This window comes from Chaetodon trifascialis, chromosome 23 (assembly GCF_039877785.1).
Source record: "Chaetodon trifascialis isolate fChaTrf1 chromosome 23, fChaTrf1.hap1, whole genome shotgun sequence".
Taxonomy (NCBI): domain Eukaryota; kingdom Metazoa; phylum Chordata; class Actinopteri; order Chaetodontiformes; family Chaetodontidae; genus Chaetodon; species Chaetodon trifascialis.
In genome coordinates this window covers 6,577,474-6,597,990 of record NC_092078.1, presented here as the reverse complement: position 1 = coordinate 6,597,990, position 20,517 = coordinate 6,577,474, and the positions used below count along the sequence as shown (strand labels likewise).

The 20,517-nt window shown below is 47.0% G+C and overlaps 1 protein-coding gene across 2 annotated transcripts; it reads right to left on the bottom strand.

Annotated features, from left to right (window-relative positions):
• Window positions 1–22: 22 nt before the first annotated feature.
• acin1b (apoptotic chromatin condensation inducer 1b) lies at window positions 23–20,233 on the bottom strand. 2 transcript variants are annotated; one of them, XM_070993182.1, is made up of 17 exons: window positions 20,067–20,233; window positions 18,696–18,761; window positions 18,247–18,358; window positions 17,825–17,892; window positions 16,142–17,536; window positions 15,736–15,818; window positions 11,030–11,150; window positions 6,028–6,073; window positions 4,940–5,085; window positions 4,295–4,441; window positions 3,990–4,161; window positions 3,646–3,791; window positions 2,935–3,042; window positions 2,403–2,510; window positions 1,795–2,164; window positions 1,564–1,661; window positions 23–1,483 (listed from the first exon to the last, which is right to left on the bottom strand). In XM_070993182.1, exons 1-17 carry the CDS (start codon window positions 20,199–20,201, stop codon window positions 1,163–1,165), a joined length of 3,642 nt encoding a protein of 1,213 aa, XP_070849283.1. In that variant the 5' UTR covers window positions 20,202–20,233; the 3' UTR covers window positions 23–1,162. The 2 variants fall into 2 exon arrangements, with proteins under 2 accessions (XP_070849283.1, XP_070849284.1); XM_070993183.1 differs by having other exon boundaries at window positions 16,142–17,533.
• Between the last annotated feature and the right edge of the window lie 284 nt (window positions 20,234–20,517).

Here is a 20,517-nt window from a genome sequence, read left to right as displayed (position 1 = left end):
AGAATTCACCAAGCAGACAAGCTGGTAACCAATTTAAATTTATTCTTTTTTTTTTTAAATTCTCGGTACATTCAGCACTCGCAGAGGGAGAAAAAGCAACAAAGCAACTGCTTCAAATTAAACGTAAAATTTAAGATTAAAACTCGTAACTGCTCCTCTATTAGAAGGTGAACTTCCTATTTGTGCCTCCTCTTAAATAAACAGTATACATGATTGAAGGGTCAGAGGAGGGATTTTCAAACGGACACGTCAGTGCAGGGAAGGTCGGCTTCTCAAACCTCCGCTGGACAAGACTTTCATATCATTGTCTCCGAAACATCCAGTGAAGACGAACTTGCATGTGCTCGTCCCTCCTGCGTCACCACAACACAAAAATGGCGTCTCCTCCTATCGCACGCTTCTCTAGGCTACAGTGTTGAGACTTCGGTACCGGTTGTGTCTTCGTGGGAGATGAAGGTTATTACTCACACAAACATCACCTGCTGCGGCGCGCAACAACCCTCCGAGGCTGGAAAAGAAAATGAACGTGATACGTAAAAACAAAACGCAACAACTTCCCTCCCTTCGACAAAGACGGGCTGTAGATTTACTCTGTATATGAATATATAAAAAAAAAAAAAACTCAGTGCTGAACGGCAGAACACTAAAACTGATCCTAGAAAATATTTGAAGGTCAGGGATCTATTTTGGACTGGTTTTATTACAGGGCGCTGAGGAGGAAGGAACTGTGCACCCGCAGAACTAAAATAAAGAGGCGGGCTCCCAAACCTCAGTGGGACAAAATGCTGAGGCGAGCCAAAAAAACCACCACCCTTCTCTGCTTCTTTTCTTCAGCTGAGGAGAATTAACTGCACGACACGGAGACGAGGAGCGGCACTGCTCTCTGCGCAGGGAGGGGACTGACTTCTGCAAGACAGAGAGAGGACAGGGGAGCGGGGGACCGGAGCCAGATGAACCAGGTGGATGGAGTGTGTGGAAGACAGACGCTGGCAACTGAAGCACGGTGGGGTGGGGGGGTGGGGGTGGGGGTGGGGGTGGGGTAGCGAGTAACAGACACAAGTCCTGAACCTGAGGCAAGACTTCCTGTCTGCAGTGTCCTGCGCTAAGCCGCGTCCCCCTCTCTCTCTCTCTCTCTCTCTTTCTTCAGTTTTCCCTGCAGCCCTCAGCGGCGCCTATCTCTGGGGTTGCTACGGCTATGAGAACGACGCGTGCCGCCGGCGCCTGCCGAGGGTCGCCTGGGCCGGTGGCCGCTGTCCCTCTTCTTGTCCGCCTCTCTGTCGCGGCCGCGGTCTCTCTCTCTGTCTCCATCGGCCGCACGCCCGGCCGCTCCGGCGCTCACCGCCACGCCGCCGTCCTTCTCCCTGCCCTTCAGCCTCTCCTTCCTCTCCTGCTCGCGCTTCTTGTCCTCTTCCTCCTTCTGTTCCTTGTGCCTTCGCTCGCGCTCCTTTTGCCGCTCCGTGCGGTCCAAAAGCCTCTGCACCGCCTGGTGGACACAAAGCACGGTTAGAGGAAACGAAGTCTCAACCGCTCACTGAGAGGAGGACGCATGAACGGAAGACCAACCTGCTCCTCAGTGTGGGGAAGCCAGTATATACACGGAGCTGCTTTGGTCTTGAGGAACAAGTCGTCCAGCAGCTTGGCCGGAGGCTCATCTCCTTTCTCTGTTCAGCAGAAAGCACAAATGGTTGATTTCTGTCAAACTGTGGAACACAACTCAACCTGTGTGTGTGTGTGAAGTGTGTGCAAAATACACTTCAACACAAAAAGTATAACAACAATAAAAGTGTGCGTTACCCTTCTTATCTGTCTTCCTCTCCTTGCTCTTGGCCCTCTCCTTCCTCCTGCGCTCTCTCTCTCTGGATCGAGACCTCGGTTCATCCTCTCCCGGCCTCGCAAATTCCCGGATCTTATCCCGGTCCCATTCCCGCTCGCCGCGGGCTCGTTCACGGCGCTCCATCGCTCTCTCCCGCTCCGCCCACAGGTCCCGCACTCCTCCCATGGCCCGTTCCCGCTCGCGGTCGCGCTCCCTCTCCCGGTCGCGCTCTCTCTCTCGGTCCCTGTCTCGCTCGGGCATCAGGGGGGGCAGCCGGTTCTGAGGAGGACCTGGCTGGGCCGCATGGTCCTTCTCCGTTTCTGGCTTCAGGACACCTTTGTGGAAGTCCAGCTGGAGGAAAGAAAGGAAGCAAGAGACAAATGTGAGGATGCATAAGTTTGAGAGTGCAAAGCACATTAAATGGACAAAGTGATTATAAACTAATAACAACAAAAAGCATCATTTACGATTAAACCTGACAGTTTTTTTTAATCAGGTCTGAAACGCCTGGGACTACTTTCCCAGTTAGCAAACATAGCGGAGGATGTGATACTGCCTGCAGCTTTGCAAAAAAACCCTGGATCCTCACCTCCTCCTGCTCACAGAAGTCCACGCTGAGGACCTTGGGATTGCTCAGAGGCCATTTGACCCTGTGGAGGGCGGCTCTGGTGGCCACCGCCTCCTCTGTCGTGGCGTACTACGAGGACAGGAGAAGAGGAGAGTTATCAGGCTGACGGCGGTCGTTTTAAAGTGTGATCACAGGGGAAAAAACAAAGACTGCTGCAGGAACAGATGGATGACCCTCAGAGGTTTTGGTTCGCGAGGAGTGACACGATCCCATAGTTCCTGAGATCAAATACATCTTCCTGAAAAAACTATTTCCTCAGGGGGTTTATATCAGTTTTCAGCAGCAGAGCTCTCGCCTACGCTCAGGTAGTGTGGAGGGAGAGGAGTGTGCTCTATAACACAATACCAAACAATGGTTAAAAACAGCTGCTAAAACACGCTTCAAACGGCTCACTTTTGGCGGCGGTTTTGACAGCTGACATATTCCACAAGCAGCTGGTTAACACTTGGAGCTTCCTCTCCTGACACGATCATAAAACCATGCTGGCACTCACTGTGACGAAGCAGTGGGACTTGATCTTGTCGATCCAGAAGCCCTCTTCCACCATGCTGCCCGTCCTGTTCAGCAGCTCTTTGAGTTGGCCCAGGGTGAAGGGTCGTACCTGTGAGGTAAAGCAGTGCGGTTTAATCGCGGCCATTTTCAGTCGCGGCGCATCAGCTCGTGAAAAGCAAAACATGAGAGAGTATCAAATTTAGACGCGTCCTAAAATGGCCACAGTTCAGAGGATGAGCCCTTTTAGCTTAGGACACGACATGGTTTGTCCTCTGGCACCTCCCTCAGGCCAAAGTCCACATGTTTTTAAAGAAAAGCACATTTGAAAACCATCCGTTTTCAAAATGATGACAAGCATCAGAGTCACATATGAGAGCTGTAAACGCTCAGTCCTTTGTGAGGCTGGGTGGCATTAGAGATGTGGTGGTCTGATCCACGTGCAGCTTTAAGTCTTGCTTCTATGACGCAAGTAAGAAAAAATCTGCAAATGCTAGTCATTAAATGTGTAATGCCTAGTCTTGTCACAGTGTGTTTAGTCATGCAGTGTGCCCCTAACTTAAGGTGATGTTTGACTACAGCCATAATACCTGGGTAAGTGTTCCTGGCTCTAATTATGGGAATGATGGAGATGCCTCGTTCGTGTAAAACTCACAGGGGAACATTTGGAAACGCAGGATTTTTCTGTACAACCATCTTGTAGTTACAAACTCACCAGGTTGGTCACGTGGATGATATTCGAGACCTTGCCGTGAGCCGGCGAGGGCTGCCTGGTGGTGCGGACGGGGTCGTCGATGGTGATGGACACGCCAGACTTCTGTTGACTTATGGAGCGACGCACCAGGCTGTCGCTGGGGGTGACTGAGGGAAAGGCGATGAAGAGGTGAGAAGAGCGAGTGAGATGGGTTTTCAGAAAAAAAACATGCAAAACATAAATGTCTGTAATCACGAGAGAAAGAAGAAGTGCTGCCAGAGGGGAGGTGGAAGAGAGAAGACAGCAAATAGATTTGTAACCAATAATCTGCAGCAATTAAAAACCCACAGACTTTTACAGTTTACCTTTCGCTGCCTCCCCATCCAGCTTGACAGACGTCTGTGTTTCCGAGGCTTCCTCAGAAACGCTGTTCTTCCTTTTGTCTCTGGAAGTCCGGCGCTGTTTGTCTTTCTCTGTTTTCTCCGCCTCTTCCTCCTCGTTCGTCTGTCCATTCTCCTGGCTGTCGCTGGGGACGACCTGGGGAGGAATTACAGGTGCAAAGACGTCCATGTGACAGTTCGAAAGCAGGGGCGAAAGAGCCATTTCTCGAGATTTGCTCTTGTCCTTTAATCAGTTTTAATTAGAGGTGATACGTGTTGCCTCTTCTGACCTGTGTGACGGTGCGTCGGATCTTGAGGCCTTTGTCCTGGTCGCCCTGGCTGGCGTCCAGGCTCTCCTCGTCCCCGGACAGTTGCAGCTCCTCCGGGTGCAGCTCCACCACCGCCTCCTGGTTCACTTTGATGTCTGGGATCAAAGACTGAAGGACAGAGACAAATGATGGAGAGATATACTTTAATATTTGATCAGCTGATACACAGCAAGAACAGAAATGCACCGGTTTGGAGTTTAACTCATGTCGGAGCATTTGATTATTTTAATAAAATCCCCAAATTGCTCGCGGCTCACTTCCAATATTTTGAAACTTATCACATTTCACAGCTGAGTTTCAAAACATTAACACAGAGCTGGAGGGCAATCTGATGATTTGTAACCAAACCAGCAGTTATCAGAGTGAGACCACCACTTTTTAAAAGCTCAGTGTAGCTACGTGATTTGTTTCACTTGATGAAAACACGCTTGAAACTAAAATTACCATAAAGGGTCGAACTTCTGTCATTTCACATGCTTTTTGGCATGAAATAATGAGCAAATGTTAGCACACAGCCCCAAAAATAAGTGAGTCATTGCATTTATTTGCCACATTTTCCCACGCCGGCACGGACACCTGGTCCTGGTCCCTGTTCCATGTCAGTACCTTCAGTGAGTCAGTGGTGATGCTGATGGATGGTTTCTTCGCAGTGACTGACGTGCTGGAGCCCCACCGCCTCTTTCTCCCCGCTGCACTTCCCGTCTCGGCCTCCCCTGCTCCTCCCTCTGTGCTGGCTGGAGACGTCTTAGTGCCTGCAGAGGAGCCAGAAAACAGCAGCTTATCGCTGAGAAGAGAGAAAACGCGCTCCTGGATGGATGAGTTGCTTTCTGCTGCACAGAACTTCAGCGACAAGTTACTGCAAGCTCACGCGCTAAACGCAGAGATAATTGCTTAAACGCTTTAACCCAAATAATTTTGCCAAGGGTGGCGGTGACTAATTAAAGTTTATAAAGAGATTGTGAATGGAGCTGAGAGATTAAACAATTTTAGAAACTTTTTTCACATTCTGAAATAATATTCAACATGTTTTTACATGCAGTGTGGAAAATTTAAACATTAATGTATGAAAAATAAGAGGAACCTTAAGGCGCTGTGGAAGAAACCACCACATTTCATTAAAGTGTTTGGTTTGAATATCACTTTTAGTCAATGTTTCCACAACACTGCGCTACCAAAGCATTTTGGTGTGAAAGGTAACACTTGTTTTTGTCCATCAACATCAGTCTGCAAAGAGCGCGAATCCATTTTCTTCTGCCACAGTCGGACGGGCTTGTGGTTTGTTTTATGGATGTTTTGCTCCCATCCGTGCTGTAGTTTTCGCTTACAACATTTTATTGCACAGAATTGACTTCTGCTGTCCTGCCAACTGCTACCTGCCAACTGAACTCGGGAACTGTCTACTAGATTTTAAATGACTGCCTTTGGTTTGAGCCTGTCTACAAGTCTACAATTAATTAAATATTTCCACAATATGACCTCCAGTCGACACCTGGAGGTCATGCAGAATTAATTGCACTGTGGCTCCGAACTCTACATATCCAGCAAGGCAGTCACATGGTTCTCTGTTCACGACGGCTGCACTACCTGTGTGCATCTGCACATGGGTTTAAACACTACGAGCAGGGCGGTATCTTTGTCAGCCCTGTTCCACTTGTTTCCTCATGTAGGACAAACGATGCGACTGATATACTCACTGGTCAGGGATATCTTGCGAGCAGCGAAAGCCTTAGGTGTGGTGCTCTGGAAAAAGAGAGAGACAGAAAGAACATACAGAAACCCCAGGGGTGCAGGGCGAGATGAGAACCAAGAGTCCAGACCTAAACAGGCAACAACAGAGAAGAGGTGAAACAGGAAAAGTGGAGGGGGGGCAGGGGCGGGGGGTTAAAGTAACAGAGACCTGGAGGCTCCAATTGTACCACATTATGGAGAAGGTTCTTGGTCGATACAGAGAGACTCCAGACACATTTCTGCCTTCCACCTCTGCTCAAAGACACTGAGATAAATCACTATGCTCGCCTATGTGTGTGTGTGTGTGTGTGTGTGTGTGTGTGTGTGTGTGTGTGTGTGTGTGGCAGACACTTAAGGACAAGGCAAGTACATGATGTGCATTAGGACACGAGTAGGCCCGCGTGAAACTCAAACTAGGTCGTGTCTTAGTGCGGTATATTAGTGCAAGATAATGTCCATTAGAGGACTGAGAATAGAGGGGAGAAGGAGACTAGCAAAGTGTCTGTCAGTGTGTCTGAGTGGATCCTGTCACTTCACAACACTCACGTCCCATTTGGACTGGATCTATGTTCTCAGAGGTGGTGGGGTTATTTAAATATCACCTGCTCTGATTAGTGACTTTAAAGCTGCCTATCGTGCATATGTCTTCCCAACACAGTGATTACTGCAGACCTAATTACTTCCCGTTTTTAGCAAATTCATCCTTCCATGATTTAAACCCCAGCTGAGTTGCTGAATTTCATGAGCACACAGCGTGACAACTGCAAAATTAAACAAGGATTTCGCTGACCGAACAGTCGACTCTCACAGCGAAGCAAAAAGTAAAGATTAAAAACATTATTAGAATACAAAAGCTCATCAAATGTGAGGCTGCGATGTTATGTAACAGCTGAACTCATTTCATGTGTAGTGATCTACATTTATTTAAAACTGCTGCAGATATAAAGCAGCTTTTGTTCGTGTAATATTAGCTCAATGATTACCAGTAAATAATCTGAATTATGACCACCAGTGATGGTCACATGGTTTTCCCGCTGCATGTCATTGCAGATTACAGACCCAGCTCGTGCTCATGTAATGTTAAAAACAAGGCATAGAGCTGAATCAAGTATCGCAGCTGACTAACACTGTTGTATGTTGTTAGTGATGATGAGTTCTGTGGAGCAGAGGTGGAAAACCAAGTGTTGAAGACTCAAAGATCTGTCAGAATCGGTGCTGCAGTTTAAATTCACCTTGAAGATTGACCATATTTAACAACACACAGTTGTAGATCGACAGTGCACGTCAGGAGTATGATGAACGCTGTCATCTTAGTGCCACAATATTAAATTAAAACTGCAGTACATGTGACAATTTGAACTAAATTACCAAGAAGGAAAGAATTCATTCCTCTTATTTACAAAAAAAACTGGAGAAAAGAGACTTTTCTTTACACTTAATCCTTAAAAAAAGTATACATTTTAAATAGAGGAATAATCAACAAGTCATTTCCTGGTACCATTTGACACCTGATTCCTTACTGGCTCGACTACGGCCCAACCTCACGACAGTGTGTACTGTATCTAGGCAACAAGGATCCAATCAGAGAAGGCAGAGGAGTGAGGGCGGGGCTCGATTTGAGTGTGCAGATTAGCCACCGAGCAGGAACTGATCACTGGATTGGACTTTTTTCTTGAATGGGGCTGGGGAGGACTTTTCTTGATAGACTGCTGCTCACAGAGTCACGTGTCAGTCTTTTGGGGAGCCGGGCGTTTCAAACCGCCTCGTGACGGATTCTGACGGGGTGGGGGTTGATGTGTACTTTCTTAGAGTCCACGTTCTGTGAGGTACATCTGACACATGATAAAAATCCATTTTGTGACGCTTGAATGTACTGTCTTTAATTGTCATAGTCCATGTCCACGTTCTCCAATATACTGTCCTGAGAGCCTCTCTGACAGTTGGGGGGTATCTGAATGTCAAAGTGATAACAGGTTGTCCTGACAAGTATTTGTTGTCCAAGTGACTCGAGTTCCTGTTTTTAGCAGTTCATGAGGTGTCCACAGCCAGAGGGTTTGCTGCACAGTTCCTGAGTTTGTTGTGCAAACTGGCAGCACGGGCAGATTGGCTTTTCGCTGGGATAAAGAGGGACAAAAGTAATCCAGAAGAATCTGTCTTTGAGGAATTATAATCCAGAGAAGTCAAAACGAGAGAGTCAATGGACCTCATCTTGAGTATATCTGCTGGCATGAATGTCTCTGCACTCACATGAAGTCATACGAGATTGTGGGTTCAGCGAAGAGATGGATGAGGAGATAAACAGGAGCAACAGCTGCAGTTGTCCATCTGCCAGGTCCACAGCAGAGGCAGGATATCATGACATCCTGGCAAAACATCCAGTGAGTCACACTTTAGTTCACCGACTGTGCGGCTGCAGCTGAAGGGAGGGGATGATTTGTTGAGTATACCCAGCTCTGTGTGGGTGATCAATGTCACTGCGCACCCAGAAAAATTCCTGGTGCATAATGTGGTTCAGATTACCTGTCCTTGGCTTAATGTCCTTTGAAAGTCTCTGTTACTGAGGAACTGGTGCAGAGTTCAGGAGAGCAGTTCTCTTATGAATGGCACCAGACGTTAAGTGCGCTGTCCGATATTGCAGAGCTGTTGCAGAGGTGTTGCAGATTTTTCAAAGTGCATGTACAAGTCCATATCATCATGTCACATACAGGTCTCAGCAATGAAAAAAGTCTCATAATCATCACTTCCAAGCAGATTGTTTCAGCTTCCAACAGTGATCGTATGAACACTCAAGTCCTGATCACTGTATGGGTTACTGCAGGGGTTCTCAGTTCATTGTCATAACTCCACCCCACAAGCAGGGGGCAGTGTAGGGTTGATGGTAGACTGGAGAGTTTGAGAGTTTTGCCTTTTCTCTGAGCTGCACTTTGCTTTTGGAGGACCAGCGCATGGATGGCGACACTCTGACACTGCGCTCGTCCTCAAAATGGTAGATGGGAAAGGCGGGGAGACGGGAAGGTGACACAGAGCGTTAGAGACACCCTCTCCGTCCCTTATCCCATCATTCATCAGCACCGCACAGCGCAGTACAGTCCAGTGTGGTCCAGATCAGCGAGCGGGCTTCCAACCCCTGAGGCTGGGTTTCCATGACAACTGTGTGCGGCTGCAGTTACCATGGCTGCCACTGCCGTCGGTGGTGGTCTGATGCGAGCTCCAGTTCCTTCTGGTTCAGCACGTCACTGCAGGGCTACAGGGGAGGCCTTGAAGGCTCAGGCTCAGACTTTACTCAGTGCCGTGGGGTTGAAGACTCTGGGCCTAATTCAGGTACCAGCGGCGCACTTGGGCTTAGCGGGACAGGAGTTGTAGGAGGAGTAGGAGGAGGAGTGGAGGAGGTGTTGGTGGTGGTGGTGGTGGTGGTGGTGGTGGTGGTGGTAGTAGTAGTAGTAGTAGTACGCAGCAGGTACCATTAGGGGCAATGGAAGAGGCATGGGCACCTTCATAACAAAGCAATCAATGGGGTTTTAAACAGCAATCACACCATAAATATATATAGTGAGAGAGAAGCGTTCATGATGGGATACAAAGATATAGGATGGAAAGTAAAGGGACAAAGGGGGGAAGAGAGACAGCGAAAGAGTGAGTAAGAGAGAGAGAGAGAGAGAGAGAGAGAGAGAGAGAGAGAGAGAGAGAGAGAGAGAGAGAGAGAGAGAGAGAGAGAGAGAGAGGCAGTGTGAAAGGAGCAAGCGAGAGAGCAGAGAGAGTGAAAACAGGGTGAAAGAAACAGCAGAAACAAGCCCTGATGCATCTCTACACACACTGTCAGGGTCCATTACTCATGCAAACCCAAGGGGGAAACAACACACGCATACACACATTACAAAAAAAGATAATAACTTCAACAGCGTAGCAGCTCACCAGCAAATCTAAATTATGTACTCTAGATATGAAAGCCAAGAGCTCGAAGCCTAAAATGCAAGGTCTGACTGTGGGCATCGTCTGATGCAGCTCTTCAGCTTGTTTCAAGGCTTACGGCCAAAGCGGACAGTAAAATGAGCTCCAGTAACAATTCTATATGGAGTAATTGTATAATTCTTCAAATTTAAAGGAATTAAACTGCCTGTATTTGCATAGAATGCAGTGCTCTGGCCCCGTGACTCACCACATGCAAGAACTTGAGCCAAGTAAGGCAGACCAGCCACTGTGAACCACAAGGGGTTAAGGCCCCTACAGACACAACGCGATTTGAGCTGTGCTCGCTGCTGGCTTCGGCGGTGCTGTCGTCACGTTGTGTCTAAAAGGGCCTTTAAACTGCGATCAATAATCGGCTTGGTGTGTCAGGGCCCTGAAGTAATGTTTCTCTGTCTCGCTTCCTCACTCGCAAACATAACACATACACCCATGCAAAGATGGTGACATGAGAAGCATGTACTTTCTGCAGCATAATTAAGCACACTATTACCATCACAACTTGCATTCCAGCAGCATCAACACTTAACATCCCTCTACACGGACCAGACAGACAAGGGTGTGTGTGTGTGTGTGTGTGTGTGTGTGTGTGTGTGTGTGTGTGTGTGTGTGTGTGTGTGTGTGTGTGTGAGAGAGAGAGAGATCATCTATGTGAATGAGCTGGTTATGAAATATTAGTTGCATTAAACACAGATGGAAAGATTAGTTCATTTCTATTTAACCCAGGACTCAACTCCAACTCAACCCCTGTTTGTCCACCTATGAGCATTTGTAGAAACCACCAATTGAGCAATCTGTGGATCATTTAAGAGGTTTAAAGTGTGTGAAACTGTCGGAACTGAAATGATAAAATCTCGACAGGAGCCAAACGGCGGGGTGGTGTTGGTTTTAAGTGACTCTCGTTACTTGTTCTGCTGACTACACATGCTTTTATATGAATGAGGATGCAACTTGGTGAGGGACAGAGCAAAGACCCGAGCATCCTCACCCTCCCAGTGACCTTACCTCCTCCAAGTGGCCCTCACTGTTCTCTGGCTCAGCCCCGGAGGGCGGCTGCTGGGCCATGGAGCTCTCCGAGTCTGGTTCCACCTCGGTCACGGCGGCTGCGCTGGGCTCAGACACCTCCCTGCAGGAGGAAGAGGTTGGGGTGAGCAGGGAAGGGTGAGCGGGTGGGAGAAAATAGGATTCCATGGTAAAGACTGTCTAAGAGCTCAAGGTCAATCCTGGTCAGTATTCTCACCAGGTGATAAGCTTGTTATCTTTGCCAGCCCTTGAGTTACCTTTGTTAAATTCACCTCTGACGCTACCTCTGAATTACTTTGAGTTATGTTGTGGCAGTTGACGTTTCAAATTATGAATCACAGCGTAATTCATTTAAGTAAAGTGGTTATCTTTGTTTAAGGTTGCTGGATCAAAGTCAAGCTCCGACTTACTGGTCTGACTGGGTCAGTGAATCTCAATTCTGAGGTTTCGATGCCTTCCTTCATCATTTCAGGTTTTGAAGTGTTGGTCAGACAAAACAAGCAATATCCTGACATCACCCAGACGGCTGGGACACTAAAAGGCATTTTTCACTTTTATCTGACCCAAACAATCGAGAAAACAATCAGCAGATTACAGAGTAAAGATAATCCTTAGTTGCAGCTCTAATCGAAGACAACCCGGACAAAACGATGTGGCAGACAAGACAGAGGAAGACACTGGGAAGAGTTAGAGGAAGGGTACGTGGGGCAGTGATCTGGGTGACTGGCTATTAATAACTCACCAGCTAACAGACACCCAGGGTCACAGACACCACAAACTCATAGTCCAAGACACACACTCACAGCTGACTCTGTGTGTGGTCTTCATCTGATCCGTGCTGGGTCATTATTTGAGGGGACACACACATAAAACAAAAGAAAAACAGAAACCTCTAACTCAGCCTATAAAAGCTGTGCTTTGTAGTTACCATGAGTCAGACCTCACACAGTCAAGCGCTTCTCCACACATTTTATTTTATCGCTGTTATCTAAGACGGAGCAAAACCAAGCAGATGTCATCATTATATTTTTAGCTACTCCCTCAACCTCCCCTACCAGCGTTATCAAAAGTCTCCTCTGCTGCCTCCATGTGATGACACAGACGCACAGTTAGCACCCTGTAGGTGGGAGAATCACATCCTCTAGCATAGCTTCCTCTATCACAGTGCACATTCCCCTCTCATGATGATGCTTTGCACTTCATAGTCAGCATTTCAGAGGGAAAAGGGAATTAATGATACATTTAAAACACCTCTCATGTCTAAATAATATCAAATAAAGACGTGCTGAGTTAGTCACGGCCATTCTTTCTGCTGTAGTTAATAATGTCTTCAAATATCCAAAACCATTCACTTGACTGTGATACAAGACAAGTACAAGCAGTAAAATTTTGAACTTCAGATGGTGGAAATCCATTTGAAAAATACATTTTCTGTTGAGCGCCTAATCACCTAATTGTTTAATCAATCAACTGCTGCAGCGATTAGTTGATTGACCTCAAGGATAAAAAGGTGGTAGGCTGCTGATTTGACCCTTGGGAGAATATTTCTGGTTCAAATACTGAGTCCCCTTTACCAAAAGTTACTTCTACAGCCAGGCAATGCAATATTTGTGTTGAATATGAATAACAAAACAAACATGCCCTTTGCTTCTTTTCGAGACTGATAACAGTAAAAAATATCTCTCTACCTTGGTAATAGTTACTCGCATGGCCAGCTCAGGCCACCAAACCTGAGCTTTTCTCTTTCTCCATGGCATGTAACATGGCTACTGGCAAAGTTTCTTTCAGGAGACCAGTAATGTTAGTCTCTGTGCGACTGAAATCTAACCAGAGTGTTACGACAGCCTGTTCAACCTCCTTCTCTGGAGATTAGTCACTGGCAGGAGTGTAGGCAGGAGGACAGTGTTCTCCCCTCCTCCGTGCCACACTGAATCTTCTCGCTTGCCCGAGGTGTGTGTGGCTTTCGGGGGAAGGCCAGAGACACACCTGCATAGGCTATAAAGGGAGACAGATGTCAACAGGAAATACACACCCTTAGGATCAGGAAAGGAGCAAAGGGCAGGTTGAGGTGACGCAACGGTCACTGAAAGAAATGAGTGACTGCGTGTCTACATGATGCTTGGCCTTTTCTTTTCATATAACAGTCTTGAGGCCCAATGACCCTGCATTTTGCACTGCTTTGTATTCATATCACTTGGCTGTAATGAGGAAGCACACTGACGTACAGCTTGAACCTAAGGAACAACGTCTGTAAACTGTACCATAAAACTTCTCCAAAACATGCCAGAAAGTGACTTTAAATGTGGTAAGTCCTGACGCAGCAATTGCCATTCATGGTAGCTCAACAGAAGTACTCAAATCATGTCCTAATCAACGAACCGGACTCATAAAATTGACAAAAACAGTGTCACCAATCAAATCATTCAGTCAACTCCCAGGGGACGAGAGTGAGAGCGCTGGTCCCAGCTGGGAGAATTATATCACACCATAAGGGCCCATTCACACTGACTGTACAGCTAACAGATGTCTGATTTAATGATCTCCCCTGACAACAGTGAGATCATTAACAGCTACAGCCAACACACAAACCCAAAAATACAAATAGAACCTTCTGTGGGCTAGACAACAACATGCATGTACAGCATGGCCATAATTGTGCCTCAGTGGACGACAAAATGAGGCCCGAGATGCACATTTTGAAATAAAAATGTATATTCTGAAATATGGCTACGAGGCATGACAGAAAACACTGAGGTCAAGAGAAACCACCATCTGTATGAATCTCATCTTCCCACCATGAGATCTGAGCCCATCATTTATTAATCAGAGTGTTCCTTCAACGTGAAGCTATTTTAGGCACTGATCAAAGAGAGGAGACCCCCTTCCCCCCTAAATGTCTTCCCTGCTCCTTCACTCAACAAAAGGCTCTCAGCAGCGTCCCCACCCCCGGTCCTCCTCACATGGACGAACATGTAACACGCTCATAACCAGGCCAACATGAACTGATGACATGGTATCTCACAGGCAGGAAGGCGCTGCAAGCTAACCAGCATCATAATGTACAGCCGGTCTCGCGGCGCGACACGACAGGCTGAGACCGGCTAACGTACCCCCGTCGCTTTCTGGATGAGGGGTGTAAAAGTACAACCAGCAACCTGAAGCCGTGAGTCGCCCTCTGGCTCACTCTTACCCGTTTTTGTTGCCTTCGGACAGCATTATGGCCGGCCTTCAAAGCGAACCCTCGGGGATAAAAGATACCGCTGTATCGCTAACGGTGGCTCCGGTCAGGGGTGGGCTGAAATCGGGAACCCGAAATAAAAAAATCCGGTCGCGGTTATCTCTACTGCTATACAGCCGTGTACTGCGTCTGTATCAGGGATGCAATGCATGCACGACGGCCATGTTGGCTAGCGAGACCAGTGACAAGTCTACCGGACAGAGTGGGGAAAAGACTAGGCTATGTTCCGGTCAATGACTTCCAAAATAAAAGCTCCGTTAGACGCTCAAACGTAGCGCATTCGGAAATATCACCAAAATGTTTAATCGAGGAGCTGCGCGGAGTGAAAATACGTTTTCTGCTGCTAGAAACAAAGGTAAAATATGTCAAAAAGAAAGCAGGAGAAGGCAACGAGGGAACGCAGAAAAGGACCCTTTTCTCAAGGAAAAAAAAAACCCAGCAGAAGTCACGCTGCTTGTGGGGCTGCCGCATTGAACGCCTGATAAGAAATGCACCGTGCTATAATTAGGAGCGACGAGTGAGAAAGCAGTGGGGTGTGTTTACAACCGATTGCAGGTTTAAGAGCTCTTGGAGGCACGCTTTCACCTCTGTGACTGGTGTTTTAAATTGGAAGAGACGTTTCTTATGCATTTCCATGCTGACAAATGTTACACATTTCCCCCCAAATCTCCTCTGTGACCAATCAGTTTATTCCACTCATAGCCAAGCAACAAGGTCATGAAGTGTTTTTTAACACTGCAAAGTTTAAGAGAAACTTCGTTCACAAACATAATGTACATCAGTTTATTCACTTAACTTCAGTGCACATGTGGTCCGTTCTGTTGTGGTAATGGTAGTATCAGTATGAACTGCATACATGTAATTAGCTGTATTAGCTGATATGCTACAAGTTTTAATAGATTTTAAGCCATGTTTTGTGGGAATCTTATATTTAATATACCATTGGTTTTGCTCTTACCTCTGAGCAAAGTGTGCAGGAACATGAACACATAGCTAGATAATGTAATCATCATCTTCATCATCCAAAGAATCCAGTGATTCAGTCTGTGTCGTCTATATATTTCCATCATTGCACTTCATTTATCAGCTTCTTTAACAGTGAAGCCCTAAAATGTGACGTTATGTATATGCACCCCCACTAGCAAAGTCAAAAGCAAATAGACATGTCCAGAGCAGAGAGAATATAGAAAGCACAGCTGAATGAAATGGAGAAAAAAGGAAAAACACTGTGCTGAATCTGAAACAACACAACATTGTTGTAAAATATTAAAGGACAAAACTCGAGAAATTCATCACATCAGCAGCAGGAGGGAGAGGGTGTTGCATGAGGGTGCAAATTAATAATGATGGTTCATTTTTGCTGGTGTAACCGTTCAGCTCCAGCAACATATCATTTAAAGATTTAGCTCCATTTGTCATTAAGGTTACCTGTATGTTCATGGTCACTGACCTTTTTGAAAGGTGTCGTTTCTCTGCCCCTTTACTCTGGTTCGTCTTCTTCTCATCTTCTGCTGCTTGTCCTTGGTCTGACTTCTGTGAAATCATTCCAAATAAAAACAATGAAGTTAGCTTTGAAGTGCATATAAATAAACCGAGTTTTCAATACACTACACAGAGGGAGGCTGCAGTAAAGTTATGAGAAAAGAACAATAAAAAGAAGTGCAAACTTCAGCAAATGTGCAGTGATGCATTGACATGAGCATGACAAAGACACCACACCAGGAACGAGGCCCACTCAAGCACCCAGAGAGTGCCGAGTGACGCTGCATGGCATCAAATTCACCATCACCATAGCTCACAGGCCTCTATCAGCGCTGGAGCGAATGACTGACACCCACATCGGTTTGATCACTGACCTTCAGCTGCCTGGCGAGGCGGGTTTTATCCTGGGAGGAGGAGGAGGAGGAGGACTGTGATGAGCGTGAAGAGGAGTCTGATTTGGAGTCAGAATCTGATGAGGAACCTGCATCTTGGGCCTCAGTCACAGCCGTCTGTTTCTCTCTTCTCTTCTTCTCATCCTGGAGTTTTCGCTCTCTTTCTTTTTCCTCTTCCTGACGATTTCTCTCTTTTTCTTGCTCCTCTTTCTGATGCAGTTTCTCCTCCTCCTCCAGTCGTTTCCTCTCCTTTTCCTTCTCTTCTTCGATGCGTTTCTTCTCTCTCTCCTGTTCTTGTAGCCTCCTTCTTTCCCTCTCCTGCTCCTGGTGCTCTTCTCTCTCCTTCTCCTCCTTCAGTCGTCTCCCTTCTTCCATCTCTCTGTTCTCCTGTAGCCTCTTTCTCTCAAGTTTTTGCAGTGGAGATTCGCTGGAGCTGGCAGGCCCGGCAGTGGAGTGTGCTGTCTCTCTCGACAGATCTGCAGCTGAGGAGGCCCCCATTGCACTGAAAGCCCCCTCTGACTCCATCTTGTGTACAAGCAGAGAAAGGGGCCCCGGCCTGCGCTTCACAGGGGGCTCAGGACTGCTGGACCGAGAGCTTGAGTCAGAGTCTTGTCTCTGCATGGTGGGAGGAGGGAAAGGCGCCATCCTTGGACCACGTGCAGCATCAGGACCCTCTCCCTCGTGGTCATCTGTATCTGGTGGGCTCTGCTTGGGAGTGTCAGGTAGGGGAAACAGGTCAGGGGGTGGAGAGGGAGGAGGAGTGGGGTGGCGCAGTTGCATTGGGGTGTGGTGTGCCTGAGGTGGTGGGATGTGCTGCGGAGGCTGAAGCTTGCGTTTGGATCTTGCAACTGTTGATGGGAGACTGGGGGGCATCTGCTGCTGCGGGGGAGGTGCTCTGTTGCCCCTTCGTGCCCCACCAGCACCGGGTCCCCAGTCCTCGTCATCCTCGCTTTCGTCATCACCGCTGTCATCTTCGTCATTGTCCTCATGGACGTGTCCTCCTGTTGAGATCCCGGCAGATCGACTGAGGTGGAGGACAGGATGAGCTGACCCTGGTTCACTCGGTGCAGTGCCCTCCTTCTCCTGGGCTCGGGGTACGGCAGGGGGCAGCCCCTGACGGTCAGGCTGCCCCAGGACGCGCACTGACAGGGAGGCTACAGCACGGGGAGGAGAGGGGGCTGGTGGCTCCTTGTGTCCTTGATGAAAGGTGGCTCGCTGCAGCCGAGCCCCTGGAGCCTCAATGGACTCCTGGGGCTGAAGGGTAGGGCCGAGGCCCATGTTAGGGCCGCATGCCATCATCCCATGACCCATCACTGAATCTCCTCCTTTCTCCTCCGCCCTGGTCATTGAGGGCTGGGGGGCTATGGAGCAATGCTGCTGAGGAGAAATGATGGAGTTACTCTGAGAAAAGTCAAGACAACTGCATCTATTTTTAACATGTTTTGAGACACTTACAAGGAAAATTCATTTCCAGTCTTTTATTATCCCTGTCATATTAAAACAGAAGAGACTGAAATAATTTTGTGCTGTTTAAAAAACACCAGCTCGGGATATGAAAAATAAGATTGTGGGCTGATCAATGTGCAGCAGATTAGTGTGTCCTGCTCTGTAGGCTAAATCCTTAGTTTCCCTCATGTGACTGTTCAGTGTGTGGAGCTGACTGACCTTGTCAGAGACATAGCTGTCATTGTCCTCTGAGTGATCTTCATCCTCCTCTGGCACTGCTGGACTTTCTGTCAGAGTGGGACACGAGGGAGGGGTTAAGCATCAGCACCATGTGAGCATTATTAGTCATAATACACACCCAGTGGTTCCCAACTAAGGACAACTTCTGAATGAATCAGGTTGAAAAACCAAATTCTCCCAGGTCTTTTTTTTTTATAATCCATTATGGGAGCTTCATGTAACACATTTCTGAGCATGTTCACACAAACGCACATTAAGTTAGGTGTGTACAGATGTTTCAAACAGAAGTCAACAGGACTGCCTGAGGAAAAAGTGTGTGTGGGAGAGAAAGACACAAAGACTGTGCTTAGCATCTGATTTGTGATTGTGTATGCGTTCATGTGAATGTTATCATATCATACCATCTGCCTCTTCGTCTTGCTGGGCTTCTCTCTCCAGCCTCTGGCGAAGGAGCTCCTGCTGTTTGGCCAGGTACTGTTTTATGAAGCTATTCTGGCTCATCTCCTCGCCTATCTACAACACAGTAACATACACAAAACAGCACTTTACCAAAACTGTAATAGCTCTGCACTACAACATTCACAGAGCCAAAGAGCAGTGGCTGTGTCCATGGTAAACCGAGTCTTTTAAGCATTTCTCCAGTCTTTACAGACGCATTGCTAAAACAAAACTGACACAGCACACTGGACCTTAGAACAAGTATTTATGAAGAACTATTCATCTTAGCAGGGAATATTCTATGGGTTTGACACCATGCTAATAAAGAACAGGGCTTATCTAAATAACTTAACATGTCCAGACATATGTTGACAAAAGCCAAAGAAAAGCATCATTAAAATTTTCTTCATACCTGCGAGTTGGGCTGCAGCCCACTGTGAACAGAGGATGACTTCTGAAGATTTTCCAGCATCAGAGCCTGCAGGGAGCAAGAAAAGGAAATTAAAGTGGTTACATAAATTTTGTGGTGGGGGACTTAGTGAAAAGGTGGTTTTGTTGCACTGATCATTTTTAGTGGTCACTTCCCGGATGTCAGACGTTTAAAGACTTTTTGGGTTCACAAACTGTGCAAAGCATTTGAAAATGTCTACAAATAGGTCACTATATTAAAACTAAACCAGCTTTTGGATAATTTTAACAAAATTAACCTAATGACAGAGTGTTACTGTTATCTGGCAGTGCTACCAGTGCAGCCTCATTCACACACTGTTTTTTGAAGAGTTGGAGCAGCTGTATCCTGGACCAACGCAGGCCAGGATGTGTTTTGAATGTATGAAAATCACACTGGTCTCCACTGTCCACCTACAGACACTCAACAGAGGACCTCATGGTAAACATACTATACCCAATAACTTTTCATCAGAACATATCCCTGTGTTTGCCTTGATATTTTGACCTGAGATATGATATAAGTTGACATGTATGCATTTCAAGGCTCTGCTATTGCACCAGTATGCTATCATTTAAGAGTATTATAACCCGTTTAGGGTCATAACTACCACTGAGGACACTGAGCTCACATCCTCTGTATTGTTTCTGGGAATTCTGGACGGGGGGGGGGGGTGTTAGATGAGTGAACGAAACATCTAAAAACAGATTAAAAAAAATAAATGTTTTTGTCTGGTTAACATTCTTCTGGCGGGGGGGGGGGCTTAGACTCATGACCTCAGTAGTGTTTCTAAAATCATGGCTACGGCCCTGAAACCTATGGTTGTCCATGGGCTAAATGTCTTACGCAAAACAACAAGCGTGTTGATAATAAACAACTTAAAACCACCGCGCATAAATTACTCACTGGCGAAGCTCGTAAAATTGTGTTTACATCGCGACGCGCGCCCCCGTAACCCCAATACACTCAGGCACCGCGCGCGGGCACGGCCATGTACTGTACACTATGTGCGGCTGTTCGCTTGCTTACACTCCGCTTAGGCCTCGACTTGACAGGTGCACAGTTCAACTGTGTGCAACACGGTGCGCGGCGAGGAGTTACGAATTCACTCCGAACTCGGTCGGTAGACGGTTTCGTTGAACTGTCAGTAACAAATAGCCGAGAACAAAACTGTTGTTCGCGTGTAATAACGTGTGCTAGGCGGTTTATGTATTCCCGCTTCCGAGCCCGCACACCGTTACGGCCTCTAACGTTACTGTTAACCCCCACCATCTCTCGTCTGCTGCTGAACTTAGCCAGACTCGACAGGCGTCCGTAACAGAAGCGAAAACTTACCCCTTTCAGTCGCTTAATGAGTGTGTTTTTCTGCCCGCTCTTTGGGAGGTTTCTTTGCTCGAGAGCAGTTTTTAAATCCGCAACTCGGAGCGATTGTAGAGGTTTTCCATCAAGCGTAATATCTTCGTCCGCCATTTTGCTCTCTCTGCTTGTCCAAACTCCAACAAGCGTCGCTACGGCTGCTGCTCGGCGTCACAGCTCGGCAGTTTCCGGAAAAGCTCGGGTTTTCCGAATCACATAACAGCACTGTGACAAACAGTTGAGCCACTTCAGGCTCCTTGACACACGATTGTAAGGCGACTTTTTAAAACTTTATTTACTGCTATTTTAAGTGGTTTTAATCGGACTAGTTTACGGAAAAGTATGATCCCAGCAGTAAAATATAAACCACTTATTTTTGGCACAGCAAATAATGATGTCCTGCAAATGCAATTAAAGAAATGTTTTGACA